The sequence below is a fragment of the Gallus gallus genome, chromosome 1 (assembly GCF_016699485.2).
Source record: "Gallus gallus isolate bGalGal1 chromosome 1, bGalGal1.mat.broiler.GRCg7b, whole genome shotgun sequence".
Lineage (NCBI taxonomy): Eukaryota > Metazoa > Chordata > Aves > Galliformes > Phasianidae > Gallus > Gallus gallus.
Genome location: NC_052532.1, coordinates 60945797 through 60966275, shown reverse-complemented (window position 1 = coordinate 60966275; position 20479 = coordinate 60945797). Strand labels below are relative to the sequence as shown.

Sequence of the window (20479 nt, the reverse complement as noted above, 5' to 3'; positions counted from 1 at the left end):
CTGGAAGAAGTCAGACTTTCCCACGTAGACAACAATAAATGAAAAGACTTAGTGAAGCCCAGAGAAGTGGTGGATGCCCCATCCCTGGAGGCGTCCAAGGTCAAGCTGAACAGGGCTCTGAGCAACCTGATCTAGCTGTAGATGTCCCTGTTCAATGCAGGGGAGTTGGAACAGACAGCCTTTAAGGGTCCCTTCCAACGCAAATGATTCTACGATTCTATGACTTTCTGCTTGCACACGCATGAGACAGCCCTGCTCAGGACGCATCCCAGCAGCTGCTGCAGATCTCCTGCCCTCTGCTATTGGCACAGGTTCACTGTAGCCAGAGCCGGGCACCACTGCAGCCACAACACTGCAGCATGGGCCAAATGCCGTGAATTGCCATGGCTCAGCAAGGGGAGGGCAACCCATACCTGCACTATCACTGTACACTGTAATAAATACCTAAACCAACACCTCCAGAGTTACTATATGCGTCACCATGCTCCCAAGTGATAAAGAGTACAACTGCCAAAGCTTCACGGAATAAGCAATCTGATGCTGGTGGGCCACAAACAGCGAACCCCAGCAAGAGCTGACCCTCAGATGCTCCCCAATAAATTAGGATGCTCCCACAGGGCAGGTGCCCCAGGAGCAGTTTGTCACCATGCTCAGTGCCAGCTCCCTCAGCAGGACCCAGCGGATGCCTTTGGTATGCTCTTGTTCCAATTTGCATGTGCCAACACTCTGCAATTAATAGCGGCTTATCACCAGCTTAGTGTTAATGACCCAAGACAAAGGCGAGGCTGTGAATGGCACCCACCTTGCAGAGCAACTTGGGATTCATTTTTTTTTTCCCCTAAATGAGGGCTGTACGCTATGGGCTTCTGCCGTGTGCACAAAGAGTGATAAAATGCTGCGGGACACAGCAAGCAAGGGAGTCATAAGGAAGAGGACTATCCAGGACTCCCCAGACTGAGAGGCAAAGACAAGTGACTCCCAGTCAAGATAATTCAGCTGACACCAGCCCGTTGGGCAGTTGTGGTCCTTTTGCAGTAACTAGTCCAGCTTTTTACATGGCATGGCTAGTTGTAAGGTAACGGTCCACTGTGCAGCTTTACCACTGTGCCCATGTGGTGGGAGCCCTGCAGGCAGAGCAGCCTTCCCGTTCAGTGCCCTATGGGAGCCACACTGCTGGTACCTGGAGAGATGGAAACATACACAGGGACAGGACCTCCTGGGGCTGCAGCGTGCTAAGCAGTGGCTGCATGACTCCAGGTGCTTAGGATCCCTAATGCCGGCTGCGATTCCTGTGCTGTGGCAGGCCGGCTTTGCACTTTCACTGTCCCTGTTTAAGCACCCACACGTTTCAGATGGAGCAGCGCTCAAATCGTGTGCAGTCCCCGCATCTGCATAAGAAGCTCAGAATGGTGCAATTCCCGGATCTGCACAACAAGTTTGGGATGGTGATGGGAGTCTGCAACAAGCAGCAGTGGTTTTTCTTCCTGGCTGTATGGGACGCAGAACAAACCGTGGTGCTCAGCTGACGCAGCTTTGGTTTGGGAGGCAGAATCAGACGTGTGCATGAAACCCTGAGCTAACAGAAAGCAAACTGGCAGCCAGTAGCTGTGGGCTTACACATCCTTTGGTCGGTCTCCTATTTCTGCTCTTCTAACACGCTTCCAGCCTTGAAAAAGCATTAGGATGTCAGCCCATCTTCTCAGAACCTACCTTAGTCCACGCTACCACAGCATCAGCTCAGTGCTGGGTTCTTCCCTAAACCTGTGTCCTGAGGGTGGGTGCCTGTCACTGCTGCTGACAGTCCGGGGCTGTGTGGGCTCTGCCACCCCCTCTGCCTGCTGGGCATCAGACCTCCCACAGCTGAAAGAGGGAAACAGGAGAAGCGACCCCAGCCAGGAGAATGAAGCAAAGGAGAAGGAAGTGTGTCGCTCTAGCTTTTTCTAATGGAAAAGCTGTAGCTTCAAAAGACTAAAGGGAAAAAAAAAAAAAAAAAAAGCATTTCCCTGAAGTGTTCCTGTCTCCGGGAAAAGTATTTCTCTTTGTTCTTGTCTTTTTATGACTCCTTTTCTCCTTTTTGCATTTGAAAAGGCAGAGGAGATAAGATCTATGGCTCCAAAGAGGACAAACCGTCCTGGAAGCCCCCCTCACCCACTGCAGATTTCTCTGCGGGATGACAGGCTGTGTATTCCCTCCTCCCCCAGGGATATGCCAGCACGGACTTCTTGGGTGCTCTGCCCTCTTCTACGCAAACGCAGACGTAAGGAATGTATCTGTATATAATGTATGAATACACACATATGCCACCTAAAATCTGTCTTGACAGGACAAGAAGCATCTTCAGAAGGCTGAACTTTGTACGTCAGCAGGTACTGGTGGTGAATAAGCCAGGAATTACATTCGAAAGCTAAGGGTGATCCTCACGATAACACAAACGCTAGGAAGAATCAACATTAAAATGCTGCTGACTTCAGTGCTACAGATCCCCCTGCACATCCCTGTCTTGCTGGGCTGCACTGCCTTGCCAGCACACACAGAATGAAGGCACAGTGACTGCACACGGGCCAAGCGGCTCTCCCATTCCTGCGCCGAGCCAAGCGCTGCGAGGTGAGAAGCAAACCAACCTTCCAGGTTTCTGAGTGAACGCTGTCCTGAATTTCTCCCAGGTTTTGGACTTGGCCAGGGGAGGTTCTCCTCCCCTCAATAATCTAAGGCAGCTCAGGAAGTCACGTAGCATATGCCATGCCTGCAGCGGTGGGTGGGCAGCCTCGGGTTGCTGGCACACCGCACACCTTCTGGGCCCTCCTTATCTCCTTCCCCCTCTCCACATCTCCCTGGCATGCCTCTGCAGATATTCCAGTCTCCAGACCCTTCTCATTCCATTGGCACCACGTGCAGGGATAGGGCTGTGGTCCAGGATTGGGTTTAGGGGCTGAGAACAGGAGACAGGCACACAGCGTGAGCCCGGGGAAGAATGGCTTTATAGCTGACATGACCTGTGAGATTAAGGGGTTTGTTTTCTTATCTTAGCATCTCACTATAAAATCAGCAGAAGTAAAATCAGAAGGTAGAGCCAAGAGGGAGGAGGAGAGGCAGCATCCCTCTCCACAGCAACTTATCACACACGTGAACATCAGCAACGAGTCTTCAGAAACCCTCCAGCCTGCCTCTGATGTCCACCTCCTTGCTCTGGAGAACCAACACCACTGCCTGAATGCAGTCCCTCAGAGCAGGGATCTAAAGGATCTGAGAGGTCTCTGCTGGGACAGGCTCTTCAATGGTGGGCAGCTACAGGCCATTGCCTCACAGGCACCAGCAGGTCCCTCCCAGAGATTCCCGAGCACAAACCAAACAGCAGCGGCACCAGTGGACACAACCAGCGCATACTCACACCACCTCTGTCCTCATCAAACCCCCAAACTACTCCCACTTTAAGCTAGAAGCATCGAATTCATTTTAAAAAGGAGGTCACGCAATCACAGAATCATTAAGGTTGGAAAAGACCTCTAAGATCACCCAGTTCAGCCATCAGCCCATCCCTACCATGCCCACTAACCATGCCCCTCGGTGCCATCTCTACAGCAGATCTTGAACCCCCCCAGGGGCAGTGACTCCTTCACCTCCCTGGTCAGCCTGTGCCAATGCCTCACCACTCTTTCTGAGAAGTTTTTCTTCATATCCAGCCCGAACCTCCCCTTGTGCAACTTGAAGTCATTACCTCTCATCCTACTGCTGTTACCTGGGAAAAGAGGCCAACCCCCACCCTCACTACAACCTTTCAGTGGTATCACTCATCTCCCAACACCCACCTCTTCCCCTCCTCCCGTGTGCCCACTGATCTTTCCTGCTCGCTTTCCATCCTTCCCCTCCCATCTGTATTTCCCCTTCAGTTCACACTATTTCTTTTTTTTTGGTGGATGTTTGGAGCATCCCTGGATCAGCCTGGGGCTGCAGGGAAGCGCTGGAGAAGAGGGCTCTTTCCATACACCCTTGTGGGGTCACTAGGATCTCTCTGGGAGTCCGCATGTTTCCTCATTCTCTGGGACATCAAATCACACGGGAGGGAGGGACACCAGACGGGTATTTGCTGTCCATCCCCTCTGGCTGAGTTGCAGTTTTCATACCCCGAAGCACAAGCCCTACTGACAACCTGGGATTGCACACCGCCTCATCTGGCCGCCACCCTTGCTATCAAACAGCGAGAGATCAAGGATGCACAGATGCCTTGGATGTGTGTCAGCAGCTGAAAGTATGTGTCAGGAAACGGCGTTTCCCAAGGGCTCATCCCGGGGAAGAGGGGATTTGTTGGGGTGTGAGCGGGACAGATGGGCAGAAAGGCCGGGCTGGGAATGGCTCTGATGGGCTGGGTTAGGGACTGACATGTAGGAAAATCCCTGAAATTCTCCAGAGAGACACGTAAGAATGTCAGGATTGAATGGAAGCGATCACCCCAGCGCCCTATTGCCTTGACATTAAAGCTCTGAAGCTTTCTGACTGAGCCTAAAAGGCATTAAGAGATGCTGGGGGCAGCCGAGGCTGCAGGAAACCGTTCTCCATCCCTTATTAAGTGCTCTCCCTGACCCCAGAGCTGAGAAGTAGCGCTGGCCCTGGATTCTTCAGCGTCAGCTGTGCGGGTGGGACACAGAACCCCTCCTCACAGGGGCTCGAGTATGTGCATGTGTGTGTGTGAGTGTGTGAGTGTGTGTGAGCGGCTGTTTTAACACCTTTTCTTTATTGTCCTGGCTGTCGGACACATCAAACCCAGCCCGGATTTCTCGGTTTCTTGCCATCAGATGATTGCATTTCAAAAGGAGCCGGGACAATGCAGGCAGGTCACACCTCAATTCAAGTGCAGCGATAGCCTGCCAATGCGCCCCGCACAGCCAGCAGGGGCAGGAATTATAAAAATCCCTTTGGTTTACACAGAAAACAGCAGAGAAGGGAGGAGGGGGCCGATCCCGAAGAGGGGGGAGCCCGTATTTCCCGCATCTCAGGGCCACGCTCCCCGTCCAAGGGCACTCCAGATGCTGGGATTGATAACGTAGGTCCATTGTTCCCAGCTCCAGCTTCTCTCCCCACCTCCAAACCGGCGCACAAACAAAAGCAGCCCGCGTCCCACCCCTGTGGCTCCAGCGGTGGCTCAGCGTGGGCAGCACCTGCGCGCCGGGGACGGACAAGCAAAGGGCAGCGCGAGTGAGGAGCGGCGCTGCCGGGGCGCATCGCTTCCACGCGTGTATTCAAAGGGAGAACGCCCCGCTCCTACCTATTTTCATGACCCGGCCGAAGACGGACGTGTTGTCCACCGTGCTGCAGTTCCACCTGCGCTGCCGGAACTGGTACTGGCACTCCTTGATGGCACTGCGGGCCCCTTCGCCGATGAACACCATGTGCTCCTGGTAGAGCTGGCACAGCTTGCGCTGCCCCGGGGACAGCCCCGGCAGCTGGCTGCACACGGGCTGCGCGCCGATGATGTACATCTCCGGCCTCTGGATGGGGTTCATGGCCAAAGACCTGCACGGAGAAACGTCCCACGGAGGTTGCGGTCCCACAAGCGCTGCCAGTCCCGAGGGCTGGATGCGCTTTTCGGCTTTTCGCCTTCCCCTCCCCGCGCCGCCAGATGTGAGCCTTTCCCAGGGCTCGAGCGGGAGGATCCCGGCACGGGGAGGGGGTACAGAGCTCGGCGCTTTCTCTGCGGGAGCGGAGCGGGAGCCGCTTCGCACAGAGCGCCGGCAGCGGTGCCCTCGGGCCGGGCTGCGCCCGCTGCTCCGGGAAAGGGGCTCCTTCGGCAGCAGACAGGAGACCTCACCCACCCTCTCCCCCATCGCTCCCGCTCGCGAAGCCCGACCCCGCACCGAAGCCCCCCGGGGTACGCCGGCATCCCACCTCCCCAGAACCGGGGAGCTTCGCGGGCGGGCAGCGAGAGCACCCCGCGATGAGGCGCTTCGCCGCCGCCGCCGCGCTCCGCCCGCCCCGGGACGCCCCCGGTCCCGGACAAAGGCTCCGCTCGCAGCCCCGCGCCCCGCTCGCTCGCTCACTCACCACCAGGAGTTGGCGTCGGCCACCGGCGAGGTGCAGCTGCAGAGAAGCGCGGCGGCGAGCGCCAGCCTCGGCCCCGTCATGGTGGGCTGCGGGCGGCGGCGGCGCTGGGGCAGCCCCCGCGGAGGCGGCCGCCGACACGGGGCGCCCTGCGGAGGAGGAGGAGGAGAAGAAGCGCTGAGCCCTACGCCGGGGTCTGCGTGCGGCGGGGCGCGGCCAGCGCGGCCCCCGGCCCCCGCCCACCCCACGGACCCTCCCCCGGCCGCGCCCCCCCCGCCCCCGACGGCGGCGGGGAGCCCCCTCCACCCCCGCCCCCGTCCTCCCCGCCGTCCTCCCCCCGCAGCTTCGGAGCCCTCTTTGAAGGGTCTCCGCCCGCCCCAGCGCCGGTGGTCCGCCCGTGCCCCCCGGACGGGCCGGTGCCCGCAGCCCCGCGGCGGCAGGTGTGCGGGAGCCGTCGGGGCGCTTCAAAGCGCCGCGCTCGCCCCGCCGCCTTTGTAATGCGGGGGCCGGTTCGGAAATGCTCCCCCTCCCCTCCGCCTCCCCGAAACGGCCTTCAAACGCGGCCCCGGGCAGGGGGAGGCTCCGAGGCGCTGCGGGCCGGGCCGGCACCGGCGCCGGGCGGCTTTATGGGCAGGACGACGGGAGCCGGGTCGGGAGTTGGCGAGAGATGAGAGAGCTCCAAAGGCCCTCCGGTCCCAACAGCCCAACGGGAGCAACCCGGCAGCCCCTCAGCGTGATGCCTTCAACACCGGCAGAAAGCACCCGGACCCACGCGGGTACCACCGACTACCTAACGCTCCTTACGCCGCACGGAAATCCGCATCGCGGCTCGCTCCATCCTCACCACCCTGCCTGACCCCACGCCACACATCACAGCCAGACGTCCCCACGGCCACCCCTGGGTTTGGGCATTCCCGGCTGTCCCCTCCCGCCGTCCCCAGCCAGGCCCAAGCTGTGCCACGAGCACCCGGCCTTTTGTTCTGCCTCACGCAAGCGTGGCCCAAGCCATGAAATCACCAACCCGAGCGGCTCAGCCCCGCTGAAGTGTATTTGTTATCGAATTCCTCACGGTGCGATTGCTGCGTCTGTTTGCGGCACGCTCCGCTTCCTGCCCTGTCCAGATGTGCTCTACCTGCAGCTGGTGGCCCGCCTCACCTGGCAGGCAGATGTGAGGCCGGAATCAGCCTTGGGACAGAAAAGCCTTGTGTGACCCACAGCCCGCGCCCTGCCTGCCCCAGCACGGAGGGATCCACAGGGTGACCGTATTCGCACCTTCATACCCTGCCTCTCCCTGCTCCCACGGCCCCGAGCGCGACGGAGGGACGGCGAGGGCTGTGCGCAGAGCCACGGCTCTGGGGGCTGCTTCTATAGGGAATAGACAGAATGGAAAGTTTATCTCCGAGAGTCTGGGGAGGAAGGAAGTCGTGTATGGATGAATGGCTTTTCCATGACAAACAATGAGGCTGCACAGACACGGTGTGATGTCACCCCAAGAATTTCCAAGCTGGCTTCAGATATAGAAAATCCTTTTGCTGGCGGAGAAGAGCGCGTGCCACCTTTCCATTTCTGCACGGCCAGTGGGAAGAATTATGGCAAAAAATAAAAATAAATAAATAAAAAGAAGAAGATAAAAAAGCCCCGGCTGTTTCACACACACACACACACACACACACACACACACACACACACACACAGCATGCACCATGCAAAGAAATGATGCAGAGGGAGAAGCGCATCTCTACGCTTTGCCCTCAGCACGTCTCCTTGTGGGTGCTGAGGAAGGAGATGCTGAACTGCAGCCCAAGTCTGCCGCTGGCACAAGTGGCTGTGGATGGTGGAGGTGCCAGCAGCTTCCAAATCGAAAGCTGCAGAGTGTTTGGCCGGTGGTGTGAAGAATACCACCAGTCCCCCTTTCTTGCTGCTATCCGTTGCTACTTGCCCTACAGGTCGTTAAAAGGAGCTTTTGGTTCGGTAAATGAAAGGCTTGGGTTAATGCTCTCAAGCCTCTGCTGCCCTAGGCAACTGCCTACCGTGCTGCCTAAAATTAGTACCTGTTTGCCTTTGTTCAGTGCTCAGAGGTGACAACTGTGCCTGAAGCACGAGTTTGCACTCCGAGTGTTGGAAGTCACGCTGGAGAGCCCTTTCCCGCTGCTGTTCCTGCCACGTGCACCGCAGCAAGGATGCGAGGCTCCAAGAAAGAAGGGGAGGTGGTGTCCATGAGATCATTCCCAAAGATTTGGCAGGAGGTGAAAAAAGTTGAGCCCCGGCTGGAAGACAGCCCTGCTAAGTTGGAAAAGGAGTGCTGCTCAAGCAAACTCAAGCAAATTTGTCCTATACTGACTGCTTTCCAAAAATATGGGATGTCCCCAAGCGTGACACAGATCTTAACTGAGCGCTATAAGCAGAGTCGAAAGAAAGCGTCTCTTTCCACATAACTTAAATGATCACCATTCCTGCACCTGGTCCGGCTTCTCCCAGACTGGAGAGAACTGGATGTGCACTCTTCCTGCTACGATCACGAGCCTCTTTCAAGTTCCTGTTTATTTCTGCGACTTGACTGTGGTTCAATGCCTGTTTCTAACGCCTCGCAACATCCAGCGCATCCAGAAACATTCATTGCTCTCTCCCTCTGGACTGACGTGAGATACTTACTTGAGATGGGAAAAATATTGACTTAAGTAGAGTCTCTTCTATTCAAAGAGACACAGGGCTCCACTCTTCAGAAAGAGGGTTTACACGTGTAAATCTGTGCTGTGGGCAGCATGAAGAGATGTACCATACCATACCACATTACTCTACCTTCACTTCCAGCAGCCGCGCTTGTTTTTAACCACAGCTCTTAGCAAGGCTTCAGAAATCTCATCAAAGTTGCACATCTGCCCATTCCACTCAATCAGTTTTACGTGGAATATAGATCGGTCCCTTGCAGCTTTCACCCAGAAACCGCATCATCTGCTATCCTCACAACCCATACATGTGATTCTGCTCCTCCTTGCTGACAACCAGTCCCTCCCTCAGCACTGTGCCACTGTGGTGCCACACTGGTGCCCACATTGCCTGACCTAAATGTGCTATTTTATGTGTATTTTGATTATTTCTTCACCTGCAGCCGTCACTCCATAGGTCCAGCTTACAGTAGGTGTGGCACCCCAGTGCCCATCTCTCTCCCTGTGCCATTGCCTTGCCCTGCCGACTTGGTGCACGCTGTCTCTCTGCTAGAAGGGCAGATTATTCCTGCTTATGTTCTGCTCATTTCTTTGGTACTTCTGTGCTCGGTTTGATCTCCTGATATGCTCATGCGCTACCTTTCTCTGCATCTCATCACCTGCCACCCTGCTGACAGATCCAGATTTCCTTTCACCGCTACTTTGCTCTTTCATTTTTCCATGGCTGCCCTGGCCAGGGGCACTTGGTCTCACTGTCACCAGGCCGTGTCGTGCACAAATGCCAAGACATAGCTGCCAGCCTTAGCAGCCTGGTGACAGCTGTCCCTGCAGTGCCTAACCATGGAGGGCAAGAATGGAGGAAGACAGTGAGAAAAGGAGAAGTACTGAAAGCAACAAAAAAGGCCAGACGTTAAAAGAGACCTCAAGACGTGCTTTTTTTCTCTAAAGTTCGTGGCTAAGCACTCTGATGCCTAATAGAGGCAGCAGCAAAAAGCCATCCCTGCAGGTACACGCCTGCCTGGAAACCATCCGTGTTTATGATGGGCAGCCCATCTCACCTCCCTGGTGGGAGTGAGTGCCCACAAGTAGGTACCTGAGCAGGTATCTCAGGCCTGGCAGGACAGCATGGCAAAGTGCTCCGGTGGCACCAGCAAGGTGGCACAGATGGCAGGGCAGTTCGAGGCCACCACTCCGCGGAGGCTGCAGAACAGGCTAGAGGAAGGCAGTGGCTGGGTGGCTTTAAGTATTTCCCTCCTCACTCTCACCTTGCAAAGCACCCTTAGAATCATAGAATCATAGAATCGCTAAGGTTGGAAAAGACCCACAGGATCATCCAGTCCAACCATTCGCCCTTCACCAATGGTTCTCGCTAAGCCATGTCCCTCAACACAACATCCAAACGCTCTTTGAACACCACCAGGCTCGGTGACTCCACCACCTCTCTGGGCAGCCCATTCCAGTGCCTGACCACCCTTTCAGAGAAGTAATATTTCCTAATGTCCAGCCTGAACCTTCCCTGGCACAGCTTGAAGCCATTCCCTCTCGTCCTGTCACTAGTCACAGAATCATACAATCGTGAAGGCTGGAAATGACCACTAAGGTCATCAAATCCAACCATAGACTCACTCCCATCATGCCCACTGACCACATCCCTCAGTACCACATGGTTCTTGAACACCCCCAGGGATGGTGACCCCCCCACCTCCCTGGGCAGCAGTATTAGAACAACAACAACAACAAAGCACAGAAAAAGCTGAAGCTATATATAAAGTCCTGTCGACATCAGATTACACTGATTTAACCAATTCCAGAACTTATTTATCTTCTGTACCACATTTCTATTCAGTGTAAAAATATCCTATTAATGCCGCACGCAACAGATTTAAGCTAAACCTGTTCAGACTGTTTTGGAAATAGACTGCATATACATTTGTACCAAAAAGAAGACCATTTTATATCTCACCTCTATTTTAGTAGCAATCACATCTACAATTCTAACTCCAGGGAAAAAAAGTGTTGTGCTTAAGATCATTTGTAAAATGCTATTTTAACTTTAATGTGGTCTTAAATAAAGTTTCCAGGCACAAATTTTCAGCAGAATGTGCATTCATGCAAACTTAATCTGAAAGAGCTGTATCAGTATATCAGTGTTGTGCAGGTTAGTCATCCTTTAAACCAAAAACAAAGCCTTCAAAGTCAAGATCTGCACTGTTTTAACAGATCAGTGCAGCTCAATCATTCATTTACTTTCTTTTCTTTTAATTAATAGGAAGAAGGGGCCGTGCGACATTTAGGAGGTAATAGGAAGAAGGGGCCGTGCGACATTTCAGGGACAAACCATACAATCTTAGGAATACATTTTCCAAACATCCTGAAAGCTGTTCGCTTTATTTGGGTCCCTACACTGTCTGCAAACTCACCAGGCAAAAAGCTGCGACTCTTTCTCTAATTTCCAGTCTAAAAGTGTTGATGGTCAGCTCACACCCATTTGTTTGTGTTGCCAGCTCATCCCTTAAAGCTCTGCATGCCAAGCCTGACACTGTAGCCAGCAATAGGGTCCCACAGGAGGCAGTACCGGGGCCACACCATACCTCTGCCACCCACCCTGGGAGCTCATAGCTGCCCTATGCTGCAGGACGCTGCCCTTCCAAGGTGATGATGTAAGCAGAAGTCAGCACACCGACACTGATACACACAGATCCAGTTCTATGCTCCTGCCTCCCCAGTTCTGCAAGCCTGCCCTGTCTCTCAGCAGAAATAAAACAGAACTGGAAAGATCCCCAAGTCACTGGTGCGATCCAAAAGCCACTCCAAGAAAAGCTCCTCTTTTTCTGCCTCTCTCCTCACCACAAGCTGCAGTGTGGCTGCTTGCTGATGGCGCAGGCACTACTAGAGCGGAGCACCATCTCTCCTGCCACAACTCTGCCAGCCCAGCAGGGCTAACAAAAGCAAAAACCTGCTTTGCATCTGGAGAGGCAGCGCAAGGTGCCAAGGGCTGCCCTCCACCCGCCCAAGGGCTGCAGAGCACACTGTGCCCCTTGCACATCCTGCATTGCACTGGGGGAGCTCTATCCTGCCAGGAGCTCAGCTTCAAAAGGAGGAATCTGATGTCAGAAGCACCCCTGGAAAGCCAAGCTTCCCCTTTCCTGCTTTTGACACAAAAAAATGTCGCAACCACCGCAATCAAAACTCCAAGGGTTTAATCATCTGAAAAATGTAGGTGCTTATCTAACACCTCATCTGCTCAGAAAGTGCTACTCGAGACCCACGTACATGGCAAGCACTGGGGAATCTGGCCTTCAGCCAGAGATGAAGGAGGGCAGGACCACTTCTTTCGACACAATGTGGGCTGATGTCACCCATGAACGATGACACAACTGCAGCGTCAGATGGTGTGTTACTGTCACCAGCTCTCGGGATCGTACTGGTAGAAGGAAACAAACAACTACAGACAAGTTCTCATTCATGGTTAAAATTCACACGTGTATATGACTGTGCATCAATCTATCAGAGGGCAGGGGGCTTGCCCTAGTACGGGTCTCCAAAAGCAGCCGTGGCTGGGAAGGAGGCTCAAGTCTTCTCACATGGCCAAACCTTACCCTGGGAACAGGACTCCCCTCCCTGGTCACACGCTGCACCACACCTTTATGCTGGCTGTGTTTTTGGCACTTAGTGTGCACCGCAATGGCACTTCCAGCAGGGAGAACGTACAGAGCCTGGGCACACAGCCCTCGCCATGGTCTCTCCCTCTGGAGTGAGCCGGGGCTCTGACCTCCTGTCTGGTGACTACAGCAAGTGCTGGGTCAGGACTTCGTCTGCCTGGCACTGCTGCTGATTTGCTCTGCCACCTCATTTGGGTTCTAACTCACTTGGAGGCTGGAATTTAGTCTCTTTATTCATCCAATTAATTTCAGGACCAGTATCATGACATTGCCTGTGGATGCCATGATAGAGCCTCTGCAGGCTCCAATTCCTTTACAGATCCTTCAGTGACACTGTGTAAATACAGTTATTAATTACATATTCACGGTGACACCTCAAGCAGAGTGACCCAATGCAAGAGAACATTCTATAGGTGACAGCCTTGTCCAAAGAAAGAGATGTGTTTGTTCTTCCCCCGAAGCTAATGGAAAAACATGTACCCAATTAAGTGAGGCTAGGCCTTCCAATTGCCACTCAAATAGAGAAAATTAAAACTACCTATTTTATGCTGCCATACAAAAGGATAGTGACAGTACTGGAAACTTTTTTCCTATTACATTGAACACATTTATTCTCTCTGGACATGATGTTACTGAATATGCTGGCTAGAAAGGTCCAGGGAGTTTCTGAAGGTGGAATGGCTGCTCATCTGGAGTTAAATCCAGCTGGCGACTGGTCACTGATGGTGTTCCCCAGGGATCAGTGCTGGGGTCAGCCCTGTTTAACATCTTCATTGATGATCAAGACAAGGGGATTGAGTGCACCCTCATTAACTTTGCAGAAGAAACCAATCTAGGAGGAAGTGTCCATCTACTCGCAGGGTGGGAAGGTCCCACGGAGGGATCTGGATAGTCTAGATCGCTGGGCTGAGGCCAACTGTATGAACTTCAGCAAAACCAAGTGTCCTGCATTTCGGTCACAACAACTCCATGCAATGCCACAGGCTTGGGGCAGAGTAGCTGGAAATCTGAATGAGGAGGAAAAGGATCTGGAAGTGTTAGTTGACAGCCAGCTGAACATGAGCCAGCAGTGTGCCCAGGTGGCCAAGAAGGCCCACAGCAGCCTGGCTTGTATCAGAAATAGTGCAGCCAGCAGGAGCAGGGGGTGACTGTCCCTCTGTACTTGAAACCGGTAGGGCTACATCTTGAGTGCTGTGCTCAGTTTTGGACCCCTCTGTGAATGCTGCCTTGTATGCTTGTTTGTTTCTGTAGAGCACAGAAAGCCGGTGAATGAGGATATATGCACCTACCGCTGGGGTGGGCACTGTGCAGGAGGAAAGAAGGAATTGCCAAAGTCTCTATTTTGCAGGGAAAGCAAGAGATTCTAGTAAGGATTTATGCTGTTGCAGCAAAATAACTTCCTCACTTGGAGCAGAAGCCAGATCTCTGATTGTCTTTCCTTCACTAGTGCTGCCAGGATGTGCAGAGTTCTTCGGTCAGGCCCAGTGCCATGCCGTACCAGGAGACTCATCTCCAGCAGACAGTCATCAGCATTCCCAACTCCTCTTCCACCAGCCCTGGTTTTTCCAGTACTCACTGGCTATGCTAACCTATTTTGAAAGCTTTACATGAGTGGCCCTCATACGGCTAAACACAGAGTAAAAGCATTGTTATTTATGACATGAATGTGTCTGAAAATACAGCAGTGTTCACATTCACAAATACGTCCTAGAGAAGGCATGCATACAAGATGTCTGAAAAGGAATTTGTGCGTGGTGCATAACAATTATAATATGTTTTCATTTACTCAGTGTCTCCTCCACACACAGGGGAGTATAACAGAATGTAACTAAACTCGCATATCCTTGCAAATAAGAGCATTTCACACAAAGGTTAAACAAAAAAATCTGTTTAATGTCACTTTGGGGATTAGAGAATATGGAGTAAAACAAACACGCAGAACAAACTTTGAGGGGTTGCTTCAGGAAAAGCACGTGTGTGAGTGTGTGCCATCACATCTGCATATTTAATACGTCTTGCTGGGGCAGCTAGGGGAAAATAGGAAGCTGGAAATTTTCAGTGTGGGAATTAGATGGAAGAATGTGAACCACGCGAAACAAAACACGGCGGGGCTGCCAGCTGACTTGCTAAAAAGCCAGTGCTCTCTAGGATCCAACGAAACCCAGCAAGGCAGCGTCCCCAGCAGGCCTGGGCCTGAGGCCTGGGCCCACCAGGAGCTGGGAAGCGCTGGGGCCTGGACTGCTGGGTACAGCGCGTCAGGCAGCAGAAGCCCAAGCACCTAATGAGGCAGGTGTACACCTCTCACCCAGGCCTTTGGATCTGGGTTTCGCCACTGGTGGAAGAGGGCTAAATCTCCCTCAGAGCAACCAGAACCTCTGCACAGCCCGTGGTATAATCGCTTACATAGAGCTCTGACCCTGCCAAACGACACGCACTGCAGACGCAGAGGAGTATTATTTAGTTACCTGCCTCTTCCCACGTCCTGGCAGCTGTTGCCATTCTATAAATATTTTCAGAGGTCTCTATATATCTAAAGGTTTTTTGTTTACGTCTCCCGTTTCAAGGCATTAAGAATAATCTTCAGACAAAAGGATTCGCTGTTCCAAGAGGAACATGAAGAATACAGCCTGCGTTTGCTGGCAAAAAGCGTGGAACAACAACACCAACAAGACTAGGAAAATAGCAGATCTCAGGGGTGAAATAGTGGAAAGAGAGCTGCTTTTTCATGCAATTTAGGCAGCTTGTATGCTGGGAATAAAACAAAGAAAATGGAATAAAAGCGGTATTTCTATCTCACATTCTCCCATGCATACACGTTAAGAAAAAAAAAACAACTCGGGAACCATCTTGATTAAAGAAAGTTGTGCTTTCATTGTACATGACAGGGCCTGGCTACATGGCTACATGGAAGATTAACAAATATGTGGCAGGCTAAGGGTTCCTTTTTCCGAAACAAGTTGAAAGAACCAGCATAAAACGCCGACTTTGTTTTAACCATTGAATTTCCACCCCCAGCACTATGATCTCCAGACTTTTCCCCACTCTGCTCAGATCTGCCCTTCATTTCACCCCCACATTTTCAGAGACTTTCAAGATTTTTTTGTCACGTCCTGCCAGATACTGCGTTTAGGCCGATTCAGCAGTTTGAATCAGGTTTTAGAGCATCTGCACGTGCCCAAGAGCAGAAGCCAGAATTGTCACCACTTCTCTATGCATCTATTGGAACTGCAGGAAAAGAACGCACAAAACTTTCAGGAAATCAAGCAAACCTGGCAACAACACTTTCTGAATTATTGCTTCTAGTAACACAGAATCACAGAATAATTTGAGTTGGAAGGGACCCTTAAAGACCATCTGGTCCAACCCCCCTGCAACGAACAGGGGCACCCATAGGTAGATCAGGTTGCTCAGAGCTCCGTCCAACCTGTCCTTGAGTGTCTGCAGGGACGGGGCATCCACCACCTTTCTGGACAACCTGCTCCAGTACCTCACCACCCTGACTGTGAAAACTTATTCCTTATTTCCAATCTGAATCTCCCCTTTGATGCTAAAGTGACTTTTCTTTGGCCAGAACCAATAGAAGTCTCCCATTCTAAGAAACTTAATTTTGCTTTTTTACCCTATGTTCTGTATGAAATTATATTTTGTAATTCTCATCTGCAGTTTCTTCTCCTTCACGCTGGGTTGAAGCTGTGGCACTGATTTTCACGGCATTTTTCCAAAACAGTACTACCTTATTTTTCAGTTTTCCTCTAAAATTTTAATTGGAGCCAATGCTCGTAGGGCAGGTGACATAACTGTGCCCAACTCTAGTGAACTGCCAATTTTAGAAGGCTATTTACTACCTGAAAATGTGCTGGTGGCTGGGGTCCAGGGAGGGAGGAGTTAACACTTAAAATCAACACTGCAATAATCCTTGGGTACAGAAATACTGTGTTTTAAGAACCATATGGCTACATCCGTACCTCGGGCTGAGCTTACCTTCTTGTGAGGATACCTCTGACTCTATTGTAGAGCTTATGAGTTACCATCCCATAGACCTCGCTGCCAAGTGCCCCCAGATCAGGACCTGTGCAGCTGTGGATGCTTCCCCGTCCTTGGAGCTTCTGATGGAAGGGATTGGTGGCAAGTGTCCCTAATGGCCAAATAACCCTTGCTCACAAGCTGGCCAGCGCTGCTCCATCCACCCTTCTGGCACCCACTTTTTTTCCCATCTCAGCCAAAGGCCATAATGTTCCCTCTTGTGCCAGCTGAATGTAACAGCATTTGCGCTTCCCTGCTGGGCTTTGGCCTGTGCAGCTGCTGGAGGCAGCCTTCTTAGCGTGCTGCTGTGACAGTACCAGACAGCATGTCGGGCACACATGTCCGTGCTGGAGCTGCAGGGCTGCCTGCTTCAGCTCCGCTCATAGAGGTCTCAGAGTTCAATCCTCAGGAATGGCTTAGGAAAGCAAGCACTACCTGAAAGACCTCTTTGTTTTTCTGCCACTGTTTTTAATAATAATGATTACATCAGATACTTCCCACCATCTTGATCGTCTTTGGTACTGCTAATAAAAGACAGACAAAGCCCAGCACTTAAAATAGCACTCAGTGCAGTGAACTGCAAGCGCTGAGGTTTGAGATTTTACACCCTGCCCTCTCAGAGCACTTTCTCTTTGATGATTTTAGCCATTGGGTGCTGAGGTGCATACAAGCTACAATGGGTGTGACATGCATGGTAGAGCCGTGGCCAGAGCCCCAGCCACTTATCCCAGCCCCAGACAGCCCTGTCACACAGAAGCAATAATAGGTGATAGGTATACGACATCCAAGCACGACTGCCTGGACCATAATCATTTTGGTTCTCCCAGTAATCCTTTCATTTGGACTTGCTTCAATCTGCTACAGCAGTGACAGTCAGTGGCCACTTTAATGGCAAAATGGGGAATATAATCCACAAATCCCGAGCTTTATATCCTCTGACCATTCTTCCCCCTATAAGCAGTTATATTCTTGGCAGTTATTGACTGAGAAATAAAATCAAAACCTGGATAAAAACCTCTAATCCCATAGGCTCCAATTCAGAGTTGGTGTTTGCACTGAGACGTCAGCTCTGAATTTCACCACGATACACTGTATTTCGGATAAGCCACCCCCAATGCCAGAAAATACATAGCCGAGCAGAATCACTTTGGGCAGGAGGAACTGTGTAATCCCAAAACACAGATTCACACAGCACCTCACCTTCAGAGACACGATGCCTGCCATTTAACACTGCTTCTTCAACTATTTTTAAGGGATGCTTCACTGTGACCTCAGCTTCCCAGCAAAGCTCTGCAATGCTGAAGGATCCTAATGTTACAATGTCTAAATAACACAGCAACTAATTACATTTCTTTGATAATGTCCTGTCAAAAAATGATCACGACCGGTACGAATTCCAAAGGGAATCCATTCACTGAGCAGCTCCATCTTGATTTACAGAGGCGCACATGAGTACAATAATAAATGTATATATACTTACGCATCTAAAATATGCAAGCGACACATGTTCTGCCTACACTTAAATGCACTCGTCTTAATAGAGATCTTTGTCGGTAATTGCCGGTTACATTCACAGAAGAGTTGTAGGGGATCATTTTTTATTCGCGTTCAAGCAAAGAAAGCACCGCATGAATCACGCCATCGCTGCTCTCTGACACCCTGCTAAGTGCCGCAAAGCCCAGCAGCAGCACCCCGCCTCACGTGTAACGCTGATGCCGCATATTCTCTCTGCAACAAGCCAGCACCTTCGCTGTGCTGAGCCAGAGTATTGCGACTCGGGTACCAGCAGTGCCAAAGGACCGTTCTGGTCTCCTCCATACATCAAAGCCATTTCCCAAACGAACTCTCTCAAGAAGTTCCTTCCACAGAGCCAACTGGAACCAGTTTAAGACAATGGGCTGTCTGAGGCCAAGCTGAGTTTTGTGGGCATGCTGTAGATCTGATGGAGAAGGCCTGGAGGCCAACTTATGAAGGACAACTGCAGGCACCTGGAGCGAGGCGGACACCAGAACCTAAATTCCAAAGCAGCGTTAGCTGAACTCCTCCTTAAGCCAGTTACACTTTTTTTTTCTTTCTTTTTTTTTTTTTTAGGAAGGAGAAATTTCCCCACTGCAGCCTGGGCTGTGGAGAAACGCTTTAAACTGAGAAGCAACGCAGTGGTGGGCTGGACAAAAGGTTTGAAAAACGCAGCACCAGCCAGCCGCAGGAAATTAGCTAATGGGATTTATCAGGCTACACCCATACGGCGCGGGCCTGCGACCTCTGCACCAAACGCCAGCGGCTGACATCCATGCCTTGTTTTTTTCCAAGGGTGGGAAGGGAAGCATCAACACTTTGAATATCAGCCTGGATCTCCAGAGCCATCTGCATTAAAAGACGATGAAGGGTTGGGCTGCACTGTTGAAGCGGTTTTGTGCCACTTCTCTCCCGCGGTCCCAGCGGCCACCACCTACTGGTAAGAAAAAGCCAGAAGCCAAGAAGATTCCTGAGGGTAAATTCATGAGTTTTCCATTCCAGGAAGCCGTAAAAACACAGAAAGCACGTGGAATGGAGCGGCAGTAGAAAAGAAAGGAGAGGGAATGGATCTGCATTTGTTATCTCTCCAATGATCGATTGGAGCCAGAACAGAACAAAATGCTATCCTGCACGCTGAGAAGCAAACGAAACAAGCAGGGAAAGACTGAAATGGAAACTGCAGAAAGACCTGGCGGATGCTACGCCCAACCACGCAGCAAGAGATGCACGACAGAAGAACTGCTCCCAGTCACTGAAGCCATGAGTGAGTTATGCAGATCCTCCTGAACCGCCGCCAAGCTAAACTGTCCGGCCTCCACCGAACACTGGTATAACCGGGGGGAAAAAAGAATGAAACATTTATCTGGCAAGTGCTTTCAAAAAGAGAAAGCGGCTGTTGGGAGCTGCTCACGGGGCTGGAATGTCAGACACGGCTCCAGTGGGACAGATCAGCCGTCACAGCGCGCAGAGGCAGGCAGAGATTTTTAATAAAACTCAGTTTATCACGTGGTGATTACCACCTCTTATTTGTACCATGAGATCACCATAAACATGGCACGTATTTCTTCACTCCTGGAAACAGAAAGTCAGCCGGACAGCCGTGAGATAAATCGCCTCTTTTTGTGTACTTTTACTTTTCTTTCTAAACCTGTTTCCAAATGTCTGTCACTCATATGGAGCGGACAGTAAAAACCTACCAGGAATATACTTCACTTCTTTCCCCCCAGAAGAGCCCAAGCTCCAGGGCTGTTTCATTTAGCATCTAAATCTGAAGGTGCACAGGCAGCTGAAGCATCACATGTGAGGAGGGGAACTCGGGGGCCTCCAAAAAATGATAACATACATTAAAAAAATATTTTGTGTTAACTTTTATGCCTTAAAGCATGCCTTCCCCCGCTTCCTCCAGATGTGGTTTTAAAGGAAAGGCTGAGGGATGGGAAGTGCAGCCTTACTTCCACAGTAGGATTCTGCAACCAAATTTGGGATAATACGGTAGCAGCCTTCATTAGCGCACTCTCAGAATGACTTGTGTAACTTGCTCTTGCTTTGCCAGTTATGAGTAATGCAACGATCGCCAGGAGATCCCAACACCACCTCTGTGCCACTTCATTTCCACGTGCTGCCGGATCTCTGCCAGACCCATCCTGCTTCTGAGCGGTCCTTCTTCAGCCGAACCTCTGCTCTCCTCCGGGCTGAGCAAACCAAGTGACCTCAGCTGCTCCTCACACATCTTCCATGCATCTTTCACCTGCTCTTCGCTTCACCTCAACTTTCCCCTTTGGCTGCAAGGTTGGAGAATTGCAGCGCTGCTGCTCAGCACCATTCACCTGATCGTTTTCCAGTTAACCCCCTGGTTAGCCACCACCCTTAACGCCACAAAAACAGCCAAATCGTACCGCAAAGCTCAGTTCTCACCAGGTGACACCTGGTGCGGCATCCGTGGTCATTACAACCAGCCGTACCCTGCGCCGGATCACCCAGGAGCACAGATTTGATCAGGCCAAGGCATACACCACACTCCTGCTCAATGAGGCAGAGCGCACCGTGCAGAGCCGGAGCCAACGCTGGCTTTGCGCCAGC

General features: G+C 51.8%; 1 protein-coding gene across 2 annotated transcripts in view; it reads right to left on the bottom strand.

The window, feature by feature from the left end:
- WNT5B (Wnt family member 5B) overlaps positions 1 to 20479 on the bottom strand; it is a 65843-nt gene that overhangs the window by 10521 nt on the left and 34843 nt on the right. Inside the window, exons 2-3 of one of the 2 annotated variants that reach the window (XM_015285801.4) lie at positions 6037 to 6182; positions 5261 to 5508 (exon numbers count right to left, since the gene is read on the bottom strand). In XM_015285801.4, coding sequence (XP_015141287.1) covers positions 5261 to 5508; positions 6037 to 6182 — 394 coding nt within the window. 2 annotated transcript variants of the gene reach the window in all.